The sequence below is a fragment of the Megascapheus bottae genome, chromosome 11 (assembly GCF_031878675.1).
Source record: "Megascapheus bottae isolate mThoBot1 chromosome 11, mThoBot2.hap1, whole genome shotgun sequence".
NCBI classification, from domain to species: domain Eukaryota; kingdom Metazoa; phylum Chordata; class Mammalia; order Rodentia; family Geomyidae; genus Megascapheus; species Megascapheus bottae.
Genome location: NC_143519.1, coordinates 43,598,659 through 43,625,844, shown reverse-complemented (window position 1 = coordinate 43,625,844; position 27,186 = coordinate 43,598,659). Strand labels below are relative to the sequence as shown.

General features: G+C 37.0%; 1 protein-coding gene across 1 annotated transcript in view; it reads left to right on the top strand.

Annotated features, from left to right (window-relative positions):
• Window positions 1-27,186, top strand: part of Sucla2 (succinate-CoA ligase ADP-forming subunit beta) — a 32,287-nt gene that overhangs the window by 4,319 nt on the left and 782 nt on the right. The window contains exons 2-10 of the mRNA XM_090342134.1: window positions 2,171-2,351; window positions 12,168-12,267; window positions 12,424-12,586; window positions 19,202-19,330; window positions 20,092-20,230; window positions 22,016-22,177; window positions 22,270-22,412; window positions 24,021-24,141; window positions 25,350-25,438. Coding sequence (XP_090198260.1) covers window positions 2,171-2,351; window positions 12,168-12,267; window positions 12,424-12,586; window positions 19,202-19,330; window positions 20,092-20,230; window positions 22,016-22,177; window positions 22,270-22,412; window positions 24,021-24,141; window positions 25,350-25,438 — 1,227 coding nt within the window. The remainder of the gene's footprint in view (window positions 1-2,170; window positions 2,352-12,167; window positions 12,268-12,423; window positions 12,587-19,201; window positions 19,331-20,091; window positions 20,231-22,015; window positions 22,178-22,269; window positions 22,413-24,020; window positions 24,142-25,349; window positions 25,439-27,186) is intronic.

Sequence of the window (27,186 nt, the reverse complement as noted above, 5' to 3'; positions counted from 1 at the left end):
GTTACAAAGTGGTTCTCCAAGATGAGATTTGTAGACTGTAAGGTGGAGATTGGGTGGAAGAAGTTTATTGGAAAGTGGTCTGAATTAACACCCATTGGAAAGTAAAGGTGGGAGAATTTTTTTAAAATATATTTTTATTGTAATTAATAAAAGGGTTACATGATATTTGCCAGATAGAAGGTGCATTAATTCACATACATTGATACCCTTTCACATGTCTTGGTACCCATTACCCTCCCCCCACCCACCACCCACTCCCCGTATTGGTTTTCCCCCCTTCCCTATCAAGTTTCAGATAACCAAATACAAATAAATTCAATATATCAGATAACAAAGTGAGATACTGTAACAATATGAGAATTTTTTTTATTTCCAAAGATTTCTTTATTGAAATTGAGTAATTACATATATTTCACAGTACTGTGGTGTAGTTATACTTAGCTAAAGTCACACACACATTTTAACATTCACATTGATAAGCGTCATCATTCTAACCTACAAGCTTACAAATAACAAAAAATACAAAGACCTCAAGTTTTGCATAAGAAAAAAGCTTAACTCTTCAGACATCAATGATATGTGTATTTTTGCCCCTTTTGCATAGTATCAGCTCTCTTTTCCTCCCTCCCTTCACTGCCCTTGAGTTGCTTAGTCCACTTTCATCAATGTCTAGTGCAGCTGATGGGCCCACTGCTGCACTTTTTCACTGGCTTCATTGCTTCTGTGCCTTCTTCTGCCTTCCCTTGGATGTGCACATGTATACACCATATATGAGGTAAAGAGTGGTGGGAGAATTGAGTAGAGGGATAGTTGCAGCAGAATCATGTTATTCTTATGAGTCATCTAAGCTGGACCACTCCTACTTCTAACAATGTCAGTGGTTCAGGCTCCAAGCATGTAAAGGACTTAGAGCAAAGAATCTCCAATGATGGGTCTGGTCTGAGTGCTGTCCAAATTAGTACTTCCAGCAGCTCAAGCCATGAATGCCTTAGGCCTGAAGAGTGGATCTGGGCAGCACACGACAGTGTCCCTCATTGATAAAGCAAGGGTTTTCAGACTTGTGTATATGAAAGGGATATGGGAACCATACTACTAAAGCATCATCTACCTTGTAGCACATGATTTGTTTTATGTTAGAGGAATAGTAGAGAGAAAAGATTGGCAATGAGTTTGGTTTGGTGGAAAAGATGAGATTGGGTTTTAGATCTTCTAATTTGGCATCGGGAAAATACTCTGTAAGTCATCGAAGGTATACTAGTAAATCTCAAATATAAGATAAGGACTGAAGATAATAAGTAATTAAAATTGTAAGTAACAGTTGATATTTTTAAATCTGTGTGTGTGTGTGTGTGTGTGTGCATGCATGCCAGTCCTGGGACTTGAACTCATGGTCTGGCACTGTCTTTTAGTTTTTTGTTCAAGTCTAGTGCTTTACCACTTCCACAGCTCTACTTCTGACTTTTTTTTTTTTTTTTTTTTTTTTTTTTTGCCAGTCCTGGGCTTGAGCTCAGGGCCTGAGCACTGTCCTTGGACTTTCTCATAACTAGAGCTCTACCACCTGAGCCTCAGCACCACTTATGGCTTTTTTTTCTATGTATGTGGTACTGAGGAATCAAACCCGGGTCTTCATGCATGCTTGGCAAGCACTCTTAACACTAGGCCAAACTCCCAGCCCCTACTTCTGACTTTTTGGTGGTTAATTGGAGATAAGAATCTCACCGACTTTTCTGTCTTAGCTTCAAACTTTGATTCTCAGATCTCACTCTTTTTTTTTTTTTTTCGAGTCTGGGGCTTGAGCTCTGGGCCTGAGCACTGTCCTTGGGCTTTCTCAAGGCTAGTGCTCTACCACTTGAGCCATGGCACCATTTCCAGCATTTTTCTATGTATGTGGTACAGAGGAATCGAACCTGGATCTTCGTACATGCTAGGCCAAACTCCCGGCCCCTCAAATCTCACTCTTGAATATAGACATGAACCACCAGCACCTGACTAGTTTTTAGTTTTACACTGTTATTCAGGTATGCTGAATATTATATTATGATTATATGTAGCAGTTTAATGACAGTTATGAAGAGCTAAATAGTCTACATAAAATATTTTGAAGAGGTGTTTTTCATAAAACTAAACACCAAATTATTGTCATATATAAATATGTTTCCAATTTCTCTAGGTTCTGGGAAATTCTGGATTATTTAATAACCATGGACTCCAAGTACAGCAGCAACAACAAAGGAATCTCTCTCTACATGAATACATGAGTATGGAATTGTTGCAAGAAGCTGGTGTCTCTATTCCTAAAGGATTCGTGGCAAAGTCATCAGATGAAGCTTATGCAATTGCCAAAAAATTAGGTATTAAATCAAGCAAAACTTTTGCCAACTTAATATGGAAATTTTGAAAATACATTAACTTTGCTTTTGGTTTGATAATAACTTTTGGCTTTTATTAAAATAAATTTTATTTACTTAAAAAGCAAGATAGAACTTTATAATCATTAAATTTTATAATTATTTTGTAATTTTTGAGCTCCTATCATGCTAATGACTTTGTAGTCTCATATTGGCTTTAGTAACCTGAAGTCTTAAATTAAGCTAGAACATAAATATGGAAAAATAAATTGTTTAGTACTTTGTAGTTTAAAGGTTTGGTGGATTTGATGATTTTTTAGGAAAATGGTTAAGGAAAGTATTAGCTGTTTATGTGTGATTGTGGAGTACTTCCCGTTCTTGTTTTTGATATGACAAATATGGTTGAACTCTAGAATGTAAGCTCCATGAGAGGAGGGTTTCTTTGATATATTTGTTCAATGGTAGAGCCTGACATGTATCAGTAATATTCATATTTGTTAAATGAATTAAGTAATTACTACTCATATGAATCAATTGATTTTTTTTGGGGGGGGGTCATGGGGCCTGAACTCTGACCTGGGCGCTGTCTCTGAGATCTTCAGCTCAAGGCTGCTGTCCTACCCCTGGGCCTGGGTGCTGTCCCTGAACTCTTCTTGAGCCACAGCCCTACCTCCTGTTTTCTAGTGATTAAACTGAGATAAGAGTCTCACAGCTTTGTATTGCTGGGGATGGCTTTGAACCATAATTGTCAGATCTTAGCCTTCTGAGTAGCTAGGATTACAGGCTGAATCAATAGATTTTATTAATTTGACTTTATAGGAGCTATTAATTAAAAAGCTTCCATTTTAAAAACTAACTTTATACACTTAAAGATTTAACACTAGAACATACTAATGAAATAATTTAGTAGGTATACACTGCAGTTTCTTTTTAATAGTATTTGAAACTTACCAATCTTAGGATTAACACAATTGATATTGTATGGACACTTAATTTTTTTTTTTTTTTTTTTGGGTTTGTGTGGAGCTTGAACTCTGGGCCTGGGCACTGTCCCTGAGCTCTTCAGCTCAAGGCTAGCACTGTACCACTTTGAGCCACAGTGCCACTCCCAGTTTTCTGGTGGTTAATTGGAGATAAGAGTGTCATAGACTTTCTTGCCCTGGCTGGCTTTGAACTGCAATCCTCTGATCTCAGTCTCCTGAGTAGCTAGGGTTATAGGTGTGTGCACTCAGCTCTGACTTGATTTCTTTTAATGAGGTTTTCTGTATCACATATAGTTAAATTCTCATTTAATCACATTCTGATATTTTATAAGGAAAATATTTATACAGAAGATTTTTCATAAACAGGATTTATTCTGATGCCAGTTTTCATTATGTTGCACCATCTAATAATTTCTAATGATTCTTAGATAAGGTAAGGAAAATGAGTTAATATATGTAGAATAAACTAATTACTTTAGAATATTTCTGGCAAATTCCATGGTATTGGGACTTTATAAGAAGTGTATCAAGGACTTATTTCAAGTGTATCAAGGACTTATTTATTTCTTTAAGACAATTAAGGAACAAGTAGGATCTCTGATTTTGAGCCATTTGGAACAAGATAATATTATTTATTGAGAAAGTATTTTCTTGTCATTAAATATTGCAAACAGTGTTATAGGATGACCATGGGGTTAGGGGCTAACAAAAACCTTTATACACACACATGCACACATACACATATATCCTTAAAAATATATATTTAGTAATGACTTTGAAGACATTGAGAACAGTTTGTTTTTGTTGAGTAATATATCAGAAGAAATTGATTATGACAGGATTTAATGGTGTGAGGTACCTAATAAGGTATGGTGTATGGCTTTACCCATCTAGATTGCAATTTCCAATTTGAGTTTTGGGTATTTGGGGGTTATTTTTGCTTTTGTATTATACTGCAAAGTTTATAAATATTCTCATTAAAAATTTTTACCTAAAATACTATTTTCCAAACAATATGTTGGGAGATAAATTCATTACAAATATATAAAACTATTGCTTTCTTTTAATCTTTGGGTAGCCAGAGAAGCTTAATTCACATGGAGTCTGAGGCCACTGAACTCTTACACTAGTCATTCCCTCTGAAGTAGCTCTTGCCTCTTTCACAAATATTCCTTGCTTTTTATTATATGAAAAAGTGGGAAAGCACTGTCTTAGAGAAAAGTTTTACCTGGTATGAATAATTGCATTAGATGAAAAATGACTAGAAAGAAATCTGATGCTGTGTGTGTGTGTCTGTGTCTATGTCTGTGTGTTCATCTTCTGGTGCAGTGTGCTGGTCCTGAAGCTTTAACTCAGGTCCTAGGGTGCTGTCTTAGAGCTTTGTTTAAGGCTAGTGCTCTGCCTTTTGAGCCACAGTTCTACTTACGATTTTTTGGTGGTTAACTGGAGACAGGAGTCTCATGGCTTTTCCTGCATGGGGTGGCTTCAAACCAGGATCCTCAGATCTTTTCCTCCTGACTAACTAGGATTACCAGTATGAGCCACCAAGGTCTAGTTTAATGCAAGCAAAATAAACCAAAACACCAGGGGGAAAAAAAAACTGTATGAGTTTACAAAGTTGGTGAGATTAAAGATCATGGAGAAATTTCTGGAATACATTATTGGAGAGAAGATTGTAAAGCACAGAGTAGTTACATAATTTAGTAAAGCACAGGTAGTTATACAATTTAGTAGAATCAATTGTAAGAGGAACTCACTATCTCTCACAGTTCATTACTAGTTCAAGGAAACATGATTTCAATAAAACATTTGGCAAAGGTTTAAATTTTCTGTCTTGGATTTTCTAGCATAATTAAGGTAGACTTCTTGTCTAGTTCAGTAAACATGAAAATTAACAAATGCCCTCTGAGGGCAACTTTTTGGATGCTTTATAGTAAAATTACTATTTTTCTTTTCAATGTTTTGTTAGTTAGATAACTATATACAGGGAATGTTGAAAATGTGAAGACTAAAACGAGGGAGGATAGTGATTATGCTGTAAAGACATGTTCAGATTCTAAAAATCTTCTCTAGTACATAGTGCCAAATCTATAATAGAGTATAAGATTATAAATGTTAGAAGGTAGGACATGCCTCTATTATTCATTGTTGTATATATAAATCCTGCAGAGTTTCTGGTATGTAGATGAGTCTGTTAAATTAATAGAGGTGAATAAAATACTTAATTTATTCAGTTGTCCTCAGGTTTATCTTACCTCTTGAGCCACAGCACCACTTCCAGCCTTTCCTGTGTATGTGGTACTGAGGAATCAAACCCAGGGATTCATGCTTGCTAGGCAAGCACTGTACCACTAGGACACACTCCCAGCCCCTCAGGTTTATTATCTTATAGTCCTTCTTTTTGATAGTTCATGAAATTCACATTAATTTCTATTTCTATTTTTGTCTTTTATTTTGATGGGCTTTTTTTTTTTGAAAAAAACAAATAACGTAAGTATTTTATTTGTTTGCAACTAAGCTTGTTAACACTATATAATGAAAATGTACAAAAAATAATGTTGTAGTTTTTGGTTAGATTTAAGTCAAAGACATTTATCAATAAGGAATTGTTGAATGTGAACATCCTAGAAATTTCTCTAAGCCATGTGATTAGAACAACTGTCTCTAAGTATTACCTTACTTTGGAAGGTATTGGCATACATTTGAATTAAAGCGTAAGATTTTTTTTCAAAATAAGCTGTAATTAAAAAGAAACTTTTATAGTCAAATTAAAACATTTTAATAGAACTTTCCTTTCCAGAAACGATAGCAAAGGAAACATGGCATTTTTGTAAAATGTTGTCCTGAACAAGTCGCAGTAAAAAAATAAATGCATGCTTAACTTCCATCTCCTCAAAACAGAGGTTACTTTCTGTTCCACAGCCTTGGAAACAAGGTGAAGAACAGTCTATAAGCAACTTCAGGCAGGAGGTCACCAAAATAAAGCTCAAGCGGTTGAATATGGACACCTCCTCAGAAGTTTATAGGAACCTGACACAAGGATCCAAATTCTATTTTTACTAACTGAAAGGTGAAGTGGCTTGTTCCAAGTAGCAGTGCTGCCCGGGCCTGGCCCAGCCCAGTGCTCACCTGTTATGTTCCCGAGGAAACTCTGATGCTCCTGCTCCAGGGGAGACCTTACCCCTGGAGAGGTTCAGTGTCCAGAGAGCTCTTTTGTGAATGAGGTGAGTGAGTGTAGACTCCACAGGGTATTTTAAGGCTTGGAGTCAAGTTATTTTTCTAACTCGGCTAGCCAGAGTCCATGTGTCCATGGTCTGTCTCTAATTTGTTCTAATGTCTTACCACGCACTTATACATCTAGGACCCAAGACCTTTGCTATATCATCACAATCACATCTAACGTTGTGATGGGCCTTTTTATTTATTTTTTTTTAATTTTTTTTATTGTAATTAGTAAAAGGGTTACATGCTATTTGCCAGATAGAAGGTGCATTAATTCACATACATTGATATCCTTTCAAATGTCTTGGTACCCATTTCCCTCCCCCCCCCCACACCCCCCACCCGTCTTGGTTTTCCCCCCTTCCCTATCAAATTTCAAATATCCAAATACAATGATGGGCCTTTTTAGATATAATTTCTCTCCTTCCCTTTATTCCCTCCTTTCCTTTTTTTCTTTTTTTCATTTTGTTTCTTCTCTTTTTTTCTTTTTGAGAAAGTTTTCCTTGAACTCAGAATTCTTTCTCCTCAGTTCTATTCAGTGCTAGTATTGCAGCATGTGCCACCTGGTCAGAAGGAACTTCTGAAGAATCTTCTGTAGAACTTCATTTTAAAGAAAGTAAATTGATACTTTGGAGGAAGATCCTTTTGTGAAATAATAGCCTTTATAAAAAAATAAACCTTTATTATCATTGTTTAATATTGGTCAGTGTGCTAAATTTTCAGTTTAGTCCTGTAAAACTACAGGTTTTTGTTTTTTTTAACTGTTGATCAGGTTTAATGAAATATATTCTAGTTATTTTCTTTGGACATATATGAATTTTTTTTGTCTTTTTCTTTTTTGATACTGCAGATTGAACCCAGGACATTGTACTTACTAGGGAAGCGCTTTGCCACTGAGCTACATACCAGCCCTTAAGAGTATTACTGGAAAGTCAGGACTTTGCAGATAACCAGAAACAAGAGACTAAGTAATGGCTGATACTTGTAGTCAGGGTATTGTCTAATCTGTCATAGTCCCTGAGGCTGCCAGTTATCCTCTCAATGTTTTCTGAGAAATAAATTATTCTTTGCTTTTAAGAAAAATGTAAAATCTTCAATCCTTACCCAAGCAGGGGAGACATATTTGTGAATGGTCAAGATAAGACACATTGTCAGTCTTGCCTTAAATAAGACCACCTTAGTTACTAAGATTGGATCCCAGCCGGGTGCTGGTGGTTCACGCCTATAATCGTAGCTTCTCAGGAGGCTGAGATTTGAGGATCGCGGTTCCAAGCCAGCCCGGGCACTAAAAATCTGTGAGATGCTCATCTCCAATTAACCACTAGAAAACCAGAAGTGGCACTGTGGCTCAAGTGGTAGTATTGTAGCTTTGTGCTGAAGAGCTCAGGGACCGTGCCCAGGAAGAGTTCGAGCCCCATGACCAACCAAAAAGAAAAAGATCGGGTCCAGTATTTTCTATCTTGAGTTTTCAAAGAGTGAGGAAAAAGACTTAATTTACAAGAGTACTCTTTCAGAAGCTTGAAAACAACAGTGAAAACAACAGATTATGCCAGCCTGGAGCCAGTATTCTAGTGGAGAAGCCAGTAACACATGATTTTTTTGTGAATGTTGTGCAGTAAGTGATAAGTTGATGAAACCTATGAGTGAAAAGAGTAGGCTAGGGAAGAGGTATTGGTCACTGTTGGGTAGACTGCCACATTAAGTAGGATGATATGATTGGGGTAAGTATCATGGACAGTGTAAGATCAAAAAAAAAACAACCCAAAACAATACCTGGATAAAGAATATTCTAAGCCAGCTTGTGGCTCACGCCTGTAATCCTAGCTAAGTAGGAAGGAGGCTGAGATCTGAGCATTGTGGTTCAAAGCCAGCCCAAGCAGAACAGTTTCTGAGACTCTTTCCTCCAATAAACTATTGCTAGCCTTGAGTACAAAGGCCCAGGGACATTGCCCAGGCTCTAAGTTCAAGACCCAGGACTGGCCAAAAAAAAAAAAGAAAGAAAGAAAGAAAAAAGGGCATGAGAGCCAAATTTTGAGGCAGGAACACGAAAAGACTTGTGTAGCTGGAATGGAAAGCAAAGAGAGGGCGCAGGAGCTTTAAAAGGTAAATAATGTCAGTAGTACATGATGTAGGACATTCTAAGCCATTGCAAACTCTCAGTGAATTAGGCATTCAGTAGTGCATCATTGATAATGTTTTACAGAGAATGAAGGTCAGCTAAGTGAGAGACCAGGGCCAAATTGAGAGTCCAGATTCTAGTATGATCTCTTAATGGAAGGTTGTAGGGCATAGGAAAGAAAGTATGCTTTTTTTTTCTTAATTTTTTTTTTAATTTTTAAAGAATTTATTAACATTGGTTTTTTACATCATTTCAAATGTCATGTTTAACAAACAAGTATTCAAGAAGGGAATCTCTATATATAATCACTGGCACTTAGATTTTAGAACATAATTAAAATTAAGCTGAGGGTTTGTATGTCATAGATACATATTAATCTATGTAATAAAATATGTCTGTAGAGTCATAAATTTTTATGTCTATGTAGTTATGTTTATATCTCCAAAACCATGTCCATAACATTGGATACCCAAATACTGAGTCATTGCTCTTGTACTGTTTGGATCTAATATCCACATATTAAGGGATACTATGTACCTTTTGTTCTTTTGGTCTTGACTTTTCTCACGCAACATGATTTGCTCTAGTTTCATCCACTTCCCAGCAATTGCCATTATTTTATTTTGTCTGTTTGCTTTTGTTCTTTAAAAAAGAAAATACTGTGACTGACTCATTGGGTGTGATTTAAGTAATATTCCAATATTGGCTAGTTTACATAATTTCTTTCCCTCCCTCCTTTCCTTTCTCCTTCCCTCCTTCCTCCCTCCCTTTGTAGTCCTGGGGCTTACTCTCAGGACATGGGCACTGTCCTTGAACATTCTTAAGGTTAGTGCTCTACCACTAGAGCCACAATACCACTTCCGGCTTTTTCTGTGTATATGGTACAAGGAATCAAACCCAGAGCTTCATGTATGCTAAGCAAGCACTTTACCACTAGGCCACACTCTTGGCTCCCTACATAATTCATTTTCTAAACATTCTTTTGTAAGTTTAAATTTGAGGTCATTTACAGCTATACTTACAGTAGATTGGTTTATTCATTCTGCATGGTATGAATATTAGTGATTTTTCCTCAGTAAAGTGCTCATCTTCAGCCTATTTAAATACATGTTTATAAAGTAGTTATGCTTAAGATGGGGCTTTGTGCTTGAAATATGATGAATAACATGGGTCATTTACCTTGACCCATAATATGGTAATGGGTGCTGCATTACCATATAGTCAGTGTTACAGGAGGCAAAATGAGGAAACTCTGCAAACAGGAAATGCCTTTCTAAGAGGTATTAGTGTAGGTCCTTGAACATCGGCTAAAAGTTTGCCAATTTCTTTTTTTTAAATTGAGGTCATTTCATTGTTATCTGGTATATTGTATATACATTTATTTGTTTATTTCAAATAGGAAAGGGAAGGGGGAAAACAAGATAAAGGGAGGGGTGAGAGGAAGGAAATAGGGACAAAAACATGAGAAGGGGTATCATTGTGTGTGAAGTAATGCACCTACTATCTGGCAAATATAACTGTAACCTCTATTAATTACAATAAAAACATTAAAAAATTGAGGTCATTTATTTCTCTTAAGGTTTATTAGAATTGTACAACGTATTAGTGAGGAAAAGGAATAGTGATCAGTTTACTTCTGAAAGAAAAATTCAAGATTATGCATATATAATATATATATTATACTTAGAAGCTTAGCTTTCCAAATATTTATTTATTTATTTTTGGCACTTGAACTCAGGCCCTGACCACTGTCCTTGGGCTTTCCTCAAGACTAGTGCTATACTACTTGAGCCACAGCACCACTTCCAACTTTTTCTATGTATGTGGTACCAAGGAATTGAACCCAGGTCCTCGTGCATGCTAGGCAAGCACACTACCACTAGGCCAAACTCCTGGCCCCTCTAAATATTTGCACTTATGGCTCATGCTGGTAATCCTAGCTACTCCAGAGGCTGACATCTGAGCATCATGGTTCAAAGCCAGCCCAGGCACAAAAGTACATGAGTCTCTTATCTCCAGTTAACTACCAGAAAACTGGAAGTGGCACTGTGGCTCAGAGTGGTAGAGTGCTAGGCTTGAGCTGAAGAGGTCAGGGACAGTGCCCAGGCCCAGAGTTTAAGCCCTACAACTGAGGGGGAGGCGGGAATGATACACATCTTACTAACTCCTGGTAAGTTCTCTTAATATTACTGCCCATAATATTTATTTATAGGGCTTTTAGTGGAAAGTATTAGCGTTAATGCTGGTATTGGTAATGTCTTTCAAATCATAGCATATCTGTTCAAAGTATATATAAATCAAAGTTTTACAAAATATCAACTTTACATGTGAATAGAAAGGCAAGGAAATGTTAAGACATTTGAGTCTCAAATTTATTTATTTTTTTGTGTTAGTCCTAGAGCTTGAACTCAGGGCCTGGTCTCTGCCCTTTGCTTTTTTGGCTCAAGGCCAGCTCTCTACTACTTAAGCCACAGCTCCACTTTCACCTTTTTTGGTAGTTTAGTGGAGATAAGAGTCTTAAAAACATTCCTGCCTGTGCTGGCTTTGAACCACAATTCTCAGGTCAGGTCTCAGCCTCCTGAGAAGCTAGAACTATGGTGAGCCACCAACACCTGTTTGAGTCTCAGTTTTTACCTTTAATGCCTTCCTTCAAAGAACTAGATGTTTAAATTGTTGAAGAATGGTTAAATTGTTTTCAGCACATAGTATTTGAAGAAATGATTTAGGACTGAGTATATATCACAAAGGTAGATTGCTTGCCCAGTCCACACAGGTCCTGGGTTCAATCTCTATGACTATTAAAAAAAAAAAAGAATTTAATGAGTAATTGACATTTTTTTTGTCAGTTGTGGAGCTTGAACTTTGGGCCTGAGCGTTGTTCCTGAGCTCTTTAGCTCCAGGCTAGCACTCTACTCCTTCTGCTTTTCTGATCGTTAGTTGGAAATAAGAGTCATGGACTTCTGTGCCCGGGCTGGCTTTGAACCGTGATCCTCAGATCTCAGCCTTCTGAGTAGCTAGGATTACAAGTGTAAGCCTTGGGCATCTGGCATAATTAATTTTTAAATGGAAAAGTTAGTTAACTTTTATAATATAGTCTTTTATATGGTGAATGCTCTCTCTTCCCACCACCCCCCTCTCTCTTTCCAGTCCTAGGCTTGGGCTCAGGGCCTGAGCACTATGCTTGGGTTTTCTCAAGGCTAGGGCTCTGCCATTTAGCCACAGAACCACTTCTGGCTTTTTTCTATGTATGTGGTACTGAGGAATCGAGCCCGGATCTTTGTGTGTGCTAGGCAAGCACTCTACCACTAAGCCAAACTCCAGGCCCCTATTCTCATTTTTGAATATAGAAAATCTATGTACATAAAATGCCTCATTTTTGATGTTGTAGATAAATGGAACTTTAATAATAAGGTATATTATTATCATGTTATGTTCAATTCTGTGTCTTGCCTGTAGCTTATGCTTTGTATCTTAACAAAAATGTTTTTCTCTTAGGTTCAAAAGATGTTGTGATAAAGGCACAAGTTTTAGCTGGTGGTAGAGGAAAAGGAACATTTGAAGGTGGCTTCAAAGGAGGAGTGAAGATAGTTTTTTCGTGAGTGATATTTTTTAAAGGAAAATCACTATTAGAGATTGATTAAACTTGATGAAAATATTGAGGTTTAAATATTAAATGAGATAAGAGTTTAGTCATAATGTGCAGTTTTCTTAATTTGAAAGTGAAGAATTTGAATTATTTTTCTTATTTTAGACCAGAAGAAGCAAAAGCTGTTTCCTCACAAATGATTGGGAAAAAGCTATTTACTAAGCAAACGGGAGAAAAGGGCAGAATTTGCAATCAAGTTTTGGTCTGTGAGCGAAAATATCCCAGGAGAGAATACTACTTTGCAATTACAATGGAAAGGTCATTTCAAGTGAGTTATTAATTGACCTCACAAATTTGTGACATTCAGCTTCAAAAGTGAAATGTAATTTATATAGGAAAAAGTAAAAAAAAATATCTGTAATTCACAGTCAGTATTTAGGTCATATTTTGAAAAATAGTATGTAAGTGCTATGGAATTTGACATATGATGTAGTGATGTAAAACAGTTTCAGGAAAAACTGTACTATAATAAATTACATGGGATTTCTAAATTGCTGATTCATTAGGAAGACCTTAAATTATCCGTGGATCCTCATTGGATTTTATTGAATGAATAATTTCTAGCACAGGAAAATAGAGAAAAAGTTTTTATGTATCTATGGCTTCATCCTTTTTTTTGTTTGTTTCCAATTCTTGCTATATTTTATGGTTGCTTTTTGTTTTACTATTTGATTTGGTGTTTGGTACGTTGAAGGTGACATTAAGTAGCAAACAGTATGATTTTAAGGAATATGGCAATAACCCTTATAAGTCCTTCATGGGATCTAGAATTTACCATTGAACACAGGTATCAGGTTTAGTGACAATCCTTTCATTGACCTAGTACATGGAGGAGTAAAAATAAACATTTTACATTGAAATTATCTGGCTTTCTGAGCATGCACGTGCACGCACACACATGCACATATACACACACATCCATCTATCTATCTATCTATCTGTCCATCTATCTACTCACCTACTACCTACCTACCTACCTACCTACCTACCTACCTACCTATGTGTCTATCAAGTAGGTTTTACAAGCCAAGTCTGTGTTAATCAGCCAGATGATTTTCTTTTGTATATATTTAGAGGCCTTAGAAAGGATTTGATGTTGAACATTGTTAATAATATATGTTAGAATAACAAATTTTAAAGATTGTAAAATAGTTTCTTAAATGGAACAACTTTTAAAGATAGCAGTATTTTCTTTAATGTGATGTTTTCCCCCTACAATTGAGATTTTAGTAATGTTCAGTTTATTAAAAAAAGATCTTACAATCTCTAATTTTATAAGAAAATACTAAGTTATATCACTAGGTGGTAGTAAAACCCCAGTCATAATAGATGATTAACAAGAATTGTTTTATTTATTAATTTATTTTTTTCCAGTCCTGGGGAACTCAGGGCCTGGGCACTGTCCTTGGGTTTTCTGAAGGCTAGTGCTCTACCACTTGATCTACAGACCACTTCCAGCTTTTTCTATATATGTGGTACTGAGGAATTGAACCCTGGTTTTCATGCATGCTAGGCAAGCACTCTACCACTAGGCCAACCTCTTGGGCCAATTGTTTTATTTATTTATTTTTGATCAGTTGTGGGGCTTGAACTCTGGGCCTGAGTGTCTCTGAGCTCTTCAGCTCAAGACTAACCCTTCCCGTTTTCTGGTGATTACTGGGAGATAAGAGTCCTTTTGGACTTTAGTGCCCCGCTGGCTTTGAACCGAAATCCTCTGATCTCAGCCTCCTGAGTAGCTAGGATTACATTACAATCTCAGTTTCCTGAGTAGCTAGGATTACAGGTATGAGCCACCACTCCCAGCAAGAATTGTTTTATTTTTAACTGATAACCTTCTATACTTTTTTTTTTAGCATAATAAAATTTCATTTTGCATGATGCTAACATGACACAGCTTTGCAGAAACCCTAACATTTACTTACTTTAACTACTTTTCCTTTTGTTGACATTATATTTTAGTACCTAATTTTTTTTTTTAAACCTGTTCTAAGGCTTGAACTCAGGTCCTCTCATTCTTGCTTGCCCTTTCACTTTTGATTGTTGTTTTCCACGTGAGCTATACTTCTAGTTGAGCCATACTTCCTTTTGGCAATTTGCTGCTTAACAAGAGGTAATGAATGATTTATTTATGCCTTTTATGCCAAGGTTGGCAACTTCTTTCTGGCAGCTTTCAATATTGTTCTGTATATTTTCTATTTCAGTTTTAATCTCTCTAATTTTGCCTATTTAGTGTTTTGTGACCTTCTCTAGAAATCGAACAAATTCTCTGCTGCTGTTTTATTGAACAGGTTATCCGTGCCTTTAGTTTATATCTCTTCTCCTGTGTCTATAGATAGTTTGTTTGGTATTTTGGTTATGTCTTAGAAGTCTTGCATAATCAATTCATGTTTTATGTTTAAAAAAATGTCTTTTGGACCGGGAGTTTGGCCTAGTGGTAGAGTGCTTGCCTAGTATGCACGAAGACCTGGGTTTGATTTCTTGGTACCACATATATAGAAAAAAGCCAGAAGTGGTGCTAAGGCTCAAGTGGTAGAGCTCTAACCTTGAGAAAGTCCAAGGACAGTGCTCAGGCCCTGGCAAGAAAACCAAAAACAAAAAATACCAACAAAAAAATGTCTTTCCCTGGGGGTGGTGGTTCATGCCTGTAATCCTAGCTACTCAGGAGGCTGAGCTCTGAGGATCAAGATTCAAGGCCAGCCTGGGCACTAAAGTCCGTGAGATTCTTATCTCCAATTAACCACCAGAAAACCGGACCTGGCGCTGTGACTCAAGGGGTAGGGCTCAGGGACAGCATCCAGGCCCAGAGTTCAAGCCCATGACCAACGAAAAAAAAATGTCTTTAACTGATTTATCTAATTCTACTTTATTTTCAGTCTCTTTTACTCTATTTTTTTTAACTTGTTCTGTTCTTTGAGTTTAGCTTACAATTGAGTTTTTTTGTTTTGGTTATTGAGCTTGTCATTTCTTTTTTTTTTTATTGTAATGTATAGAAGAATGTTTGTTACAGTTATATTTGCCAGATAGTAGGTACATTACTTCTCACACATTAATACCCCTTTTCATGTTTTTGTCCCCATTTCCCTCTCCCACCCCCTCCCAATCATCTTGTTTTTCCTCCTTCCCTTTCCTATTTCAAATAAACATATACAATATGTCAAGTAACAAAGTCAGATACTGTAACAATATGAGATTAACCAAAGGGCAACAAAAGTGAAGGGAAATAACATAGTACATTAAGAACAACAATCACACAATATAAAGCTTTTGCTTCCATATCCTGGAGATCCTTTCATTAACCTCATCCTATATGGCCTTATGTATCTAGGTTTTGCGCTATTGCAATCCTCTGCTAGGGGAGTCCTAGATGTGTATATGATTTTTTCTAAGTCTTTTCATTTCCTTACAAATGGGGCGATGTTGTTTCTGACAGCAGCATAGAATTCCATTGTGAATAAATACCACATCTTGTTGATCCAATCAGCAACTGAGGAGTGAGCATCTGGGTTGGGTCTTTACTATGGTAAATAGTGCTACAGTGAACATTGCTGTGCTAGTGGGTTTAGTATGTCCTTATTTCCGGACTTCTGGGTAAATGCCAAGTAGTGGAATTGCTGGGTCATAGGGGAGCTCTATGTTTAGTTTTTTGAGGAACCACCATACTGCTTTCCAGAGTGGTTGAATGAGTTTACACTCCCACAGACAGTGTAGTAGTGATCCCTCCTGGCCATATCCCCACCAGCATCTGTTGTTAGATTTCTCATTCTAACTGGAGTGAGGTGGACTCTCAGTTGTTTTGATTTGCATTTCTTTTTTTTTCATATATTTTTTATTGTAATTAGAAGGGTTACATGATATTTGCCAGATAGAAGGTGCATTAATTCACATACATTGATTCCCTTCCACCTGTTTTGGTCCCCATTTCCCTCTCCCCCACCCCCACCCCTCATCTTGTTTTCCCCCCTTCCCTATCCAATTTCAAATAACCAAATACAAATATATCCAACATATCAGGTAACAAAGTGAGATACTGTAACAATATGAGATAACCAAGGGACAACAAAAGAGATGAGAGATAACATAGTACCTTATGGACAACAATCATTCATTATATGGCTTTTGTTTCTATATCCTAGAGATCCTTTCATTTAGTGTCATACTTTTGATTTGCATTTCTTTTATGGCCAGAGATGTCGAGCATTTCTTCATGTGTCTATAGGCCATTCTTATTTCTTCTTCAGAGAAGTTTCCCTTTAAGTTTTTGGCCCATCTTTTAATGGGAGCTTGTCATTTCTAGGATTTTTTTTTTTTTTTGCTAGTCATGGGGCTTGAACTCAGGGCCTGAGCACTGTCCTTGGACTTTTCTCAAGGCTACAGTTCCACCACTTGAGCTGCAGCACCACTTCCAGCTTTTTTCTATGTATGTGGTACTAAGGAATCAAACCTGGGTCTTTGTGCATGCTAGGCAAGCACTCTACCACTAGGCCAAACTCCCCTCCCGTTTTCTTTCTTTCTTTGCCAGTCGTGGGGCTTGAACTCAGGCCTGAGCTCTAGCCTTGGACTTTTCTCAAGGCCTAATGCTCTACTACTTGAGCCACAGCATCACTTTCAGCATTTTTTTTTCTGTGTATGTGGTACCGACGAATCAAACCTAGGGCTTCACGCATGCTAGGCCAAATCCCTGGCCCCTTTTATTTGTAGGATTTTAATTTAATATTTTTAATATTCCTACATCTTTATTAAGTTTTTTTTCATATTTACAATTTCTTCTTTATTTTACCCAGATTTTTTTTTTTCGCCAGACCCAAGCCTTGAACTCAGGGCTGGGGCACTATCCTTGTGCTTTCTCAAGGCTAGCTCTCTACTTCAGCACCACTTCCACCTTTTTCTGTGAATGTGGTACTGAGGAATTGAACTCAGGGCTTCACACCTGCTAGGCGAGCACTCTACCGGTAGGCCACGCTCCAGGCCCCCCAGAGTTTTTTGAATTGTCTTTGAGTTCAGTTAGGTGCCAGCTTTGGACTAAAATCCTCCTAACTCTGCCTCCTGAGTACCTGTATTACAGGGTACCACATCTTACCCTAAATATACTATTATTACACACACAGAGTAGAGCTGGAGACATGGCTTAAGTGGCAGAGTTCCAGCCTAGCAAAAACAAAGCCCTGAGTTCAGACCCTAATATCACAAAAGAAGGAAGGTGAGGAGAAGGAGAAAGAGGAGAAGGAGGAAGAGGAGGGGGAAATAGATTGCTGGAACTGGTGGTTTGTGATTATAATCTTAGCTACTCAGGAAGCTGAGATCTGAGGATCACAGTTTGAAGTGAGCCTGAGCAATTAGTCCTTTGTTTTGCAAAGACAAAGTAAAGACCACTCAGGAGAGTGAGCAGTGGGACCTGGAAACTGGTTGTCCACTACCTGGCCAGGGACTGGCTGTTTTGTATTGCCCTTCCCTTTTGGCAGTTTCTTTCCTTTTGGCAGTTGGTCAGATAGTGACTGATTTGTTTGAAACAGGTGAGGCCCTCTCCTGCGTAGTAGCCACAAGATGATGGTAGCTTGCAGTAGGGCTGGTCTGAGTCTCCCCTGGGTGGTGAGTTTTGAGAGGGCTAGCCTGAGTCATGGCAGAACCAAGACCGTTCTTGGGTGGTGGCCACCGGTTGAGGGGAAGCAAACTTGCCTGGCTTGGCTGACTGATATTTTCCTTTCTAATCAACTTTTTGTTTCTTTTTTCTTTTTCCTATGGTGCTAGGGTTTGAATTCAGGGCAGGCGTCCCCACTTGAGCTACTCACAGACCTTTTTGCTTTATTTTTTAGATAAAGTTTCATGCTTTTTCTTAGGTTGTTTTCAGAAAAAATTCTTTTACCTGTGTCTTCTCGATTTCAGTCATGCACTTCCATGCTTGGCTTGACCTTTTAGATAGGTCTTGTCTTACTTTTTTTGCCCTGGCTATCCTTTAAGTGCTATCTTCTGATATCCTCCTAAGTAATGGGGATTACTGCACCTGACTATAACTCTGTTGATCATTATTTTCTTTTCTACTCTTTTTTTTTTTTTTGCTAGTCCTGGACCTTGAACTCAGGGCCTTGGACACTTTTTGCTCAAGACTAGTGCTTAGCCACTTTAGCCACACCACCACTTCCGACTTTTTCTTTGTAATAACCAAGGAATTGAACCCAGGGCTTTGTGCAGTAAATAACCTTTAGTAATATATATTTACCATTTTTTACATGTTAATAATGCTTCTTCAGTACATGTATAAATTAGCAAGTGTATTAATTTGTTTTTTAAGATTTCTAAAATTTCTTTTACAGCGCTCAAATTATTGTATTAACATTCATTTGTTACATTATTCATGATAATAGCTAGAATGATGTTTCAAGGTAGTCAGCTTTTGTTTTTATTCATTTACAGTAAAGTTGGAGATTAGAAAGCCTACAGCTTTTTTCCTTAGGCTTCATTTAAATGTGAATATAATCTGTTTTCATGATTTTCTAATGTTTGTACTTTAAGCAGTTTTTTAAATTTCTTAAGTTCATACAAAAATGCATAGGTTATATATCATGTATATGCTTATGTTTACTTATTTGGTATAAGTGTCCATGTGTATTTTTAATCTTTTCCTTGTAGGCATGCTGTCTCTTATGTCTTGTTCTTTTCCATTGTTTTAGTTGAATATGGTAAGGAAGTCCTGGAAATATAAAGATAAATTCTTAAGGAAATTTAAAAATAAGAGCAGGAAATAGAAAGCCTGTCTGGTAATATACACAGATAAATTAAAAAAAATTTAGAATGCCTAAGTCTGATAATATACATAGATAGATTAAAACATTTTATGATTGAGTCTAAAATAAACTCCATGTGTTTGTTTCTTTTTTCTACTTGCTAGGGTCCTATATTAATAGGAAGTTCACAAGGTGGTGTTAACATTGAAGATGTTGCTGCTGAAACGCCTGAGGCTATCATTAAACAACCTATTGATATTGTTGAAGGCATCAAAAAGGAACAAGCTGTCCAAGTATGTTGTATTCTGAAAAAAAATTAGCTTGCAATTACAGGATTATAATACTTAAATATAATTAGCTGTATAGAGTGATTATCAGTTTTTAAGAAGTTGATGGCTGGCCACCCGTGGCTCTTACCTGTAATTCTGAGAGAATTCTAGGAGACTGAGATCTAAGAATTGGGGTTCAAAGCCAGCCCAGGCAGAAAAGTCCGTGAGACTCTTACCTCCAACTAACCATCAGAAAACCAGATGTTGGGCTTGGAGTTTGGCCTAGTGGTAGAGTGCTTGCCTAGCATGCACGAGGACCTGGGTTCAATTCCTTGGTACCACATACATAGAAAAAAGCCAGAAGTGGTGCTGAGGCTCAAGTGGTAGAGCTCTAGCCTTGAGAAAGTCCAAGGACAGTGCTCAGGCCCTGAGTTCATGGCCCAGGACTGGCAAAAAAAAAAAAAAAAAAAGAAAATCAGATGTTCTCTGTTGTATTCTTAAGTAGAGTAGAACTGTTAGAATAAACATGCAAATATGTTTTCTATATTCTTAGTTAAATAGGAAGTGGAGATAGGATTGTCTCTTTCTTATCTGTAAAATGGGCACAATTGTGACCTTCTTTGGGAGGACTTTGAATAAGTTTTATTGAGGCATTTAGTAATAATAGTTGTGTTTCAGTAGTATTTGACTGTGAATAACTCAGAAATTGACCAACAGGTTTGTTTCTAATAATTTAATACCAGTTAAATATGCATCACTATTTATTAAAGACAAATTGCTTTCAGCTTGCAGAGAAGATGGGATTTCCACCTGATCTTGTGGATTCTGCTGCAGAAAACATGGTCAAACTTTATCATCTTTTTCTGAAATATGACGCAACTATGCTAGAAATAAATCCGATGGTAGAAGATACTGATGGAACTGGTAAAGTATCTTCCATAATCAAGTTGATCTTTAAGAAAGTGAACTCATGGTTCTGTAGAAGCTTACTTTATAATGAATATGAATAAATAGGAAAGAAATCTATAAAAACAAATACATATTACAGAGATTAGATTTGTACTTCTCAGTGACCATCAGCCACATGTGGGTATTTAAATTAAAATTAGTTAAAATTATTTAAAATTTGAAGACTCAGTTCCTCTATTGTACTAGTCATGTGTTCAAGAGCTACATGTGATTAAAATGTGAGGTAGGGATAATAGAATCGTGTTTTTTTTTTTTTTTAATTCTAGAAGTTTTTTTCTTTTTTTCTTTTTTTTTTTTGTGCCAATCCTGGGGCTTGAACTCAGGGCATGAGTGCTGTCCCTGACTTTTTTGTTTTGTTTTGTTTTTTGCTCAAGGCTAGTACCCTGCCATCGGAGCCACAGCTCCACTTCTAAGTTTTTACTGGTTAATTGGAGAAAAGCCTCTCACAAACTTTCCTGCCTGGGCTGGCTTCAAACCTGATCCTTAGGTCTCAGTCTTCTGAGTTGCTAGGATTACCAGTGCCCAGTGCTCATACCTTTTAGCCATCTATCTTTTTTGGAACTTTAGGAGTGTTGTGGTCAAATTTGGAGTGAGGAAGAAGAGCACTGGAAGATGAAGTCAGAAAAATAACTTTTATCATAAGAAGTTACCTTTTGCTGGTAGATGCTGATTTCTTTTTGTTCTTTCTTTTCCCCTCTTTGTTTTTTATGGATCAGGAGCTTGAACTCTGGGCTTAGGCACTGTCCTTGAGAGCTTCCGCTCAAGGCTGCTGCCCTACCCCTGGGCCTGGGCATTGTCCATGAGCTCTTCAGCTTAAGGCTACTGCTCTACCCCTTGAGCCTCAGCCCTATTTCCTGTTTTCTAGTGGTTAATTGGAGATAAAAGAGTCTCACTGTCTTTAGTGCCCAAACTGGATTTGAACTGTGACTCTCAGATCTTAGCCTCCTGAGTAGGATTACAGGCGTGAGCCACTGTGCTTGGCTCTTTCCCCCTCTTTCTTTTTTCATAATTCTTTAAAGATGAAAAATCCTCAGCTGGAGGTGTAGCTCAATAGGTAGAGCCACCTGCCTTGAAAGTGGGAGCTCTGAGTTGAATCTTCAATATTGCAGGAAACAAAGCAAAACCTATTTCCATCATTAGCTCACAGGTCATAATAAAAACAAACAGCCAAATTTGGCATGTAGACTACAGTTTGCTGATCTCTCTTTTCAGCAAAACCTTTCAAAAAGTTCTGTTCAGGAAGCAATGAGGTGATGAAGTTGAATGATTTTATTTTTCCTTTTTATATAAGGTAGGGAAATACTAGTGTCTTTGCAAGTCAGTGGAATTTAGCCAGTATGAAAGTGGTGGTGGAGACTTATTATGCAGCAAAGATAGAATTGCTGCAATAGTATTTTTGAGTAATATAGAGAGGATGGGATCTAGAGCCCAGAGTGGATTATCTAGGAACATGGATTTACATGGGAAGTTTCTAAGTACTTAAAATGCCTGAGTTTTTGTTTTACTTGTTTTTTCTCCCTTCATTGCCTAAGATGGAGGTGGAGCTAGTAACTTTGGAGTATTTTAAATTTCAGCTATTTAAAAAACAATTTGAAATAATTGTGAACATAGATTGAAATATGTCAAATAAGTAGCAAAATTAAAAGGTGTTTTTTTCTTATACTACACAATATTTTATGGTTGAATAGTTTATTTCATCTTTCATAAAATTGAAATCACTTTCTCTTTTTTCTCTTAAAGTGCTATGTATGGATGCAAAAATCAATTTTGATTCTAATTCAGCCTTTCGTCAAAAGAAAATCTTTGCTCTTCAAGATTGGACCCAAGAAGATGAAAGAGACAAACGTGCAGCTGAGGCAGATCTCAACTACATTGCCCTTGATGGAAATATAGGCTGTCTTGGTATTATACATTTTTATATTACAGCTGGCTGTGCTACACTTATTTTGTTATCCCTGTGTTTGTTACTTATACAAATTATTTTCTCTTGATAGTAAATGGTGCTGGTTTAGCTATGGCTACAATGGATATAATAAAACTCCATGGAGGGACTCCAGCCAACTTCCTAGATGTTGGAGGTGGTGCCACAGTCCAACAAGTAACAGAAGCATTTAAACTTATCACAGCAGATAAAAAGGTAAGGACAGAACTTATGCTTTAGAGTTTAAATTATGAGGAGTAACTTGATCAACTAGTAGATTTCATTATTATGCTAGCTGAACATTGTGTTCGGATCTCAGTAGTTTGCAAAAAAACCTTTCAAATGCAATAAAAGTTAATTTGACAAAGTTGACTGTTAACCTTGCAAATTTATCAATCAGGGGGAGCAAATATTAGATGGCCTAACTTTTGATCCTAAAGGGTTATTTATCATATGACATGATAGGTCATGTGGAAAAAATTCTTTAAGATACTGCTTAACTACAGAGAGCCCAGAATCAAGAAAATAAAGCTATACAGAAGACAATGAGAAAATTAATCTGTAATTCTATATAGGATGACTCATATTGTTATTGACTTGATTTTTTTCTTAAAGATGTATTAATGATTGTACATTTTTACACAAACACATTACATAAATATTCTTTTTGAAACAGCTTTTGTTAGGTGTAATTGACGTATTGTATAGTTCGCTCATTTATATCTGTCTATCTTATCTATCTATATCTTTAGGGCTAGGTACTGGTAGTTCATGACTATAATACTAGCTATTTAGAAGTCTGAGATCTGAGAATCACAGTTTAAAGCCAGCCCAGGCAGGCAAATCTGAGATTATTATCTTTAATCATCAAAAGCTAAAAGTAAAGGCATGGGTCAAGTGGCAGAGCTCAAGCCTTAAGCAAAAAAGCCAAGTGAGAGTAGTAGGACTTGGGTTCAACCTCTGCTGTCCACACACACACAGACTTTTTTGCTAATTTATCTCATTAATGTAATTCTTCTAAAACACTTACTTGTCTTACAAATACATCATAATTTACAAGTACATATTTACTAGTGATTATTGAAATACAAGGGATATGATGTATTATTCTAATCTAAGACATTCATGCTATTATTACTCACAAATACTGCTTAAAGAATATTATTAAAAAAAGAATATTATCTATTGGTTGGCTAGTGTGGATTTTGTAAGGAATATAAAAAAGTGAAATAATGGTATCCATGGAAGTAGTTGTATAGAACTAAAGCTCGTTCCTTATTGCTAGGGAATCATGTTTTACTCACTATTGCATCTAATGCCCAGTATACATAGGCCATTAAAAATGCTTATTATTGGGCTGAGAGTTTGGCCTAGTGGCAGAGTGCTTGCCCTAGCATGCATGCAGACCCAGGTTTGATTCTTTGGTACCACATACATAGAAAAGCTGGAAGTGGTGCTGTGGCTCAAGTGGTAGAATGCTAGTCTTGAGGAAAAAGCCCAAGGATAGTGCCCAGGCCCTGAGTTCAAGCCCCAGGACTGGCCAATAAATAAATAAATAAATAAATAAATAAATAAATAAATAAATAAATGCTTATCATTGATGTTGCTAGCAGTTTCCATCTAGACTCATTCTACTCTACAATTTTGAATGAAACTAATTTTAAATTGTACTGCCTTTACTTTTGATCCTAAAGAGTTATCGTATTTATTTGTTTTTTCCATGGGACTAATTTTTAGTAAAACACAGATACTATTTTCTTGTGAAGGAAGAACAAATACTCATTTCTATAAAATTGTAACCTCTTGAAAACACTTTATTGACAGGTACTAGCTATTCTGGTCAACATTTTTGGAGGAATCATGCGATGTGATGTTATTGCACAGGGCATAGTCATGGCAGTAAAAGATTTGGAAATTAAAATACCTGTTGTGGTACGGTTACAAGGTGAGTGTTAAAAGACATCTTGTAGTTGACTCACAATTTCAGGAGGGTCAGTTTTTGAAAATGTAGCTGTGTCTCTCCTCTTTCCTCTCTCTCCTCCACTCTTTCTTCTCCCTCCTCCTTCCTTTCCCCCCTCCCCAAACACACTCTCCCCTTCCTCACTCCCTCTACCCTTTCTCCCTACCTCCTTCCTTCCCACTCTCTCTCTCTCTCTCCTTCTCTCCCTTCCTGCTTCCTTTTTCCTTTCATATGTGCTAGTCCTTGAGTTTAGGCTTACACTTAGGGCCTGGGCTCTCTCCCTGAGCTTGTCAGTACACAAGGCTAGTACTCTACCACCTGAACCACGGCAACACCTCTGGCATTTTCTGAGTAGTTTATTGGAGGTAAAAGTCTCATGGACTTTCCTGCCTGGGCCATCTTTGAACTGAGATCCTCAGATCTCAACCTCCTTAGTAGCTAAGATTATAGGTATGAACCACTGGTACCTGCTTTATCTTTACTTTTCCTTTCCCCTATCCCCTTTTCCACCTTTCCTTTTGCCCTTTTGTCCTTTTGCTTTCCTTCCCTCCCTCCCTCCTTCCCTCCCTCCCTCCCTACCTACCTCCCTCCCTTCCTCTCTTCATCCCTCCCTCCCTCCTTCGTCCTGGGGCATAAACTCAGGGCTTCAGTGCTGTCCTTGAGCTTTTTTGCTTAAGGGTAATGCAAGCCACATCTCTACTTTGGCTTTTTGGTGGTGGTTAATTGGAGGTAAGAGTCTTACAAACTTTCTTGCTTGGGCTAGCTTTGAACTGCAATCCTCAGATCTCAGTCTCCTGAGTAGCTAGAATTACAGACGTGAACCATCAGTGCCTGGCACAAATAGTTCTGTGTTTTATTTGAAGCATCATATAAAGTGAAATTTTAAAAACTTAAAACATAACAATAGGGCAGTAATGTTAATAGTTTTGCTTGGTATAGTTCATTACACTATTTACTTGTGACTTAACTAAAATTCTGACTTGTCTTAATCACCATGAATATGGTAAAGGGATGTGAAAGTTTTACATTGTAACTTCAGGCTTTTGTAGTAGTTTCTTTGCATAGAAGTATGTTAGGTGAGTAAAGTGCTCCTGTGTTGAAAATTTTAATAACAGCCATATGTTGTGGTAACAATTTAAAATGTATTTGGGTATACATACTTAAAACATGTATTTTTGAATACTAATTTTCAGGTACACGAGTTGATGATGCTAAGGCATTGATAGCAGATAGTGGACTTAAAATCCTTGCTTGTGATGACTTGGATGAAGCTGCTAAAATGGTAAATGAGCTATTAATCTAAGGGTAAATGTGTAGCATCTAAAGGATTTACCAACTCTTGCAGTTTAAAATGAACCAACAGTATTGCTAATCAATGCTTCAGCTAAATACATATAATGAACAATTAAAATTATTCATACTTATTACAAATAGTAAGGCAAAACTTGAGATGGATGATTGTGATAGATATACAAACTGCTAAAATGACAAAGTCTGTATCAATTTAGGGCTTGAATTTCTTAGGCAGGTACTCTACTACTTGAGCCACAGCCCTAATCCTTTTTTTTTTGTCTTGTTTTTCTTAAAGTGATGTTTATTTTTGCCCAGTCCTGGGATAGTAATCCTACTATGCCTACCAGTAGCTGGGAATACAGGCAGGCTCAGCTCGTTAAGAATGAGATCTTGTAATAACCCTTTGCTCAGATTGGTCTCAAACTATAATCCATGTCCTAAGCAGCTGGGATTACATGCTTGGGCCACCACATTTGACTTTTTTTTCCCTTTTTGTTTTTGTTTTTACATTTACAGACATAATACTCACATAGAGTATTCAGAATTTTTTCTTTTGCTTATAGAAGTCATAACAGCAATAATATTAAATAGGATGATGTTAGTAACACCATTTTTGAATATTTATGTGCATGTAACAGTTTTTTTTTTACAAGAATTTTCTTAATGTAAATTTAGTTTTAAACTTTCTTTTTTTTTTTTTTTTTTGCCAGTCCTGGGCTTGAGCTCAGGGCCTGAGCACTGTCCTTGGACTTTCTCAAGGCTAGAGCTCTACCACTTGAGCCTCAGCACCACTTCCAGCTTTTTGCTATGTATGTGGGGTACCAAGGAATCGAACCCGGGTCTTCGTGCATGCTAGGCAAGCACTCTACCACTAGGCCAAACTCCCAGCCCATAGTTTTAAACTTTTTATGTATATGGTTGAGACAGGCTAGATAAGGTAACTTATTCATAGTCATATGTTAAGGCATCAGAATGGCAATTTGAATCAAGGATACTTCAAACACTGTTTTTTCCCTTTCCCTTTCCCTTTTTCTCCTGTCTCTCTCCCTGGGGGAGGGAACGGTCCAAACCTGGAGGCTTGCACATGGTAAAATAAACGTTCTATCATGACCTATTTTTATACGTATGGCTTCAAACTCTTTTTTTTTTTTTCTTTTTTTTTTTTTTGTAGGTCATAGGGCTTGAAGTCGGCCTGGGCACTGTCCCTGAGCTCTTCCGCTGAAAGCTACCACCTTACCCCTGGGACTGGGCATTGTCCTACCCTTGAGCCAAGCCCTACTTCCTGTTTTTTTAGAGGTTACTTAAGAGATAAGAGTCTCAGGTTCTTTTATGCCCAGGCTGGCTTTGAACCTTGATCTTCACGTCTGAGCCTCCTGAGTAGCTAGGATTACAGGTGTGAGCCATTGAGTCTGGCTCAAACTCTTCTTTGTAATGACTACTAGGAAGCAGATGCTAAAGTTTGGTTTTAAATATGTGTAATTTATGTGATATTTTGTGTAGAAACCAGCTCATTCTTAGATTATCGAAGTGCAGTCATATATATAATCTGTCTCTTCTTAAGAAAGTATTCAAATGTGAGTTTTGAAGAATGTCATACTTGACTATCCTCTGAGGCTGTTAATTCCTTGTGAGAATACAGTGTGATTAGTAACATCACAATAGTCCTGATGTTTTAGAAGGAAAACAGCGTGCATTAATTTTGCATTGTTACGTAGTTCTGAATTTACTTTAAAAAAA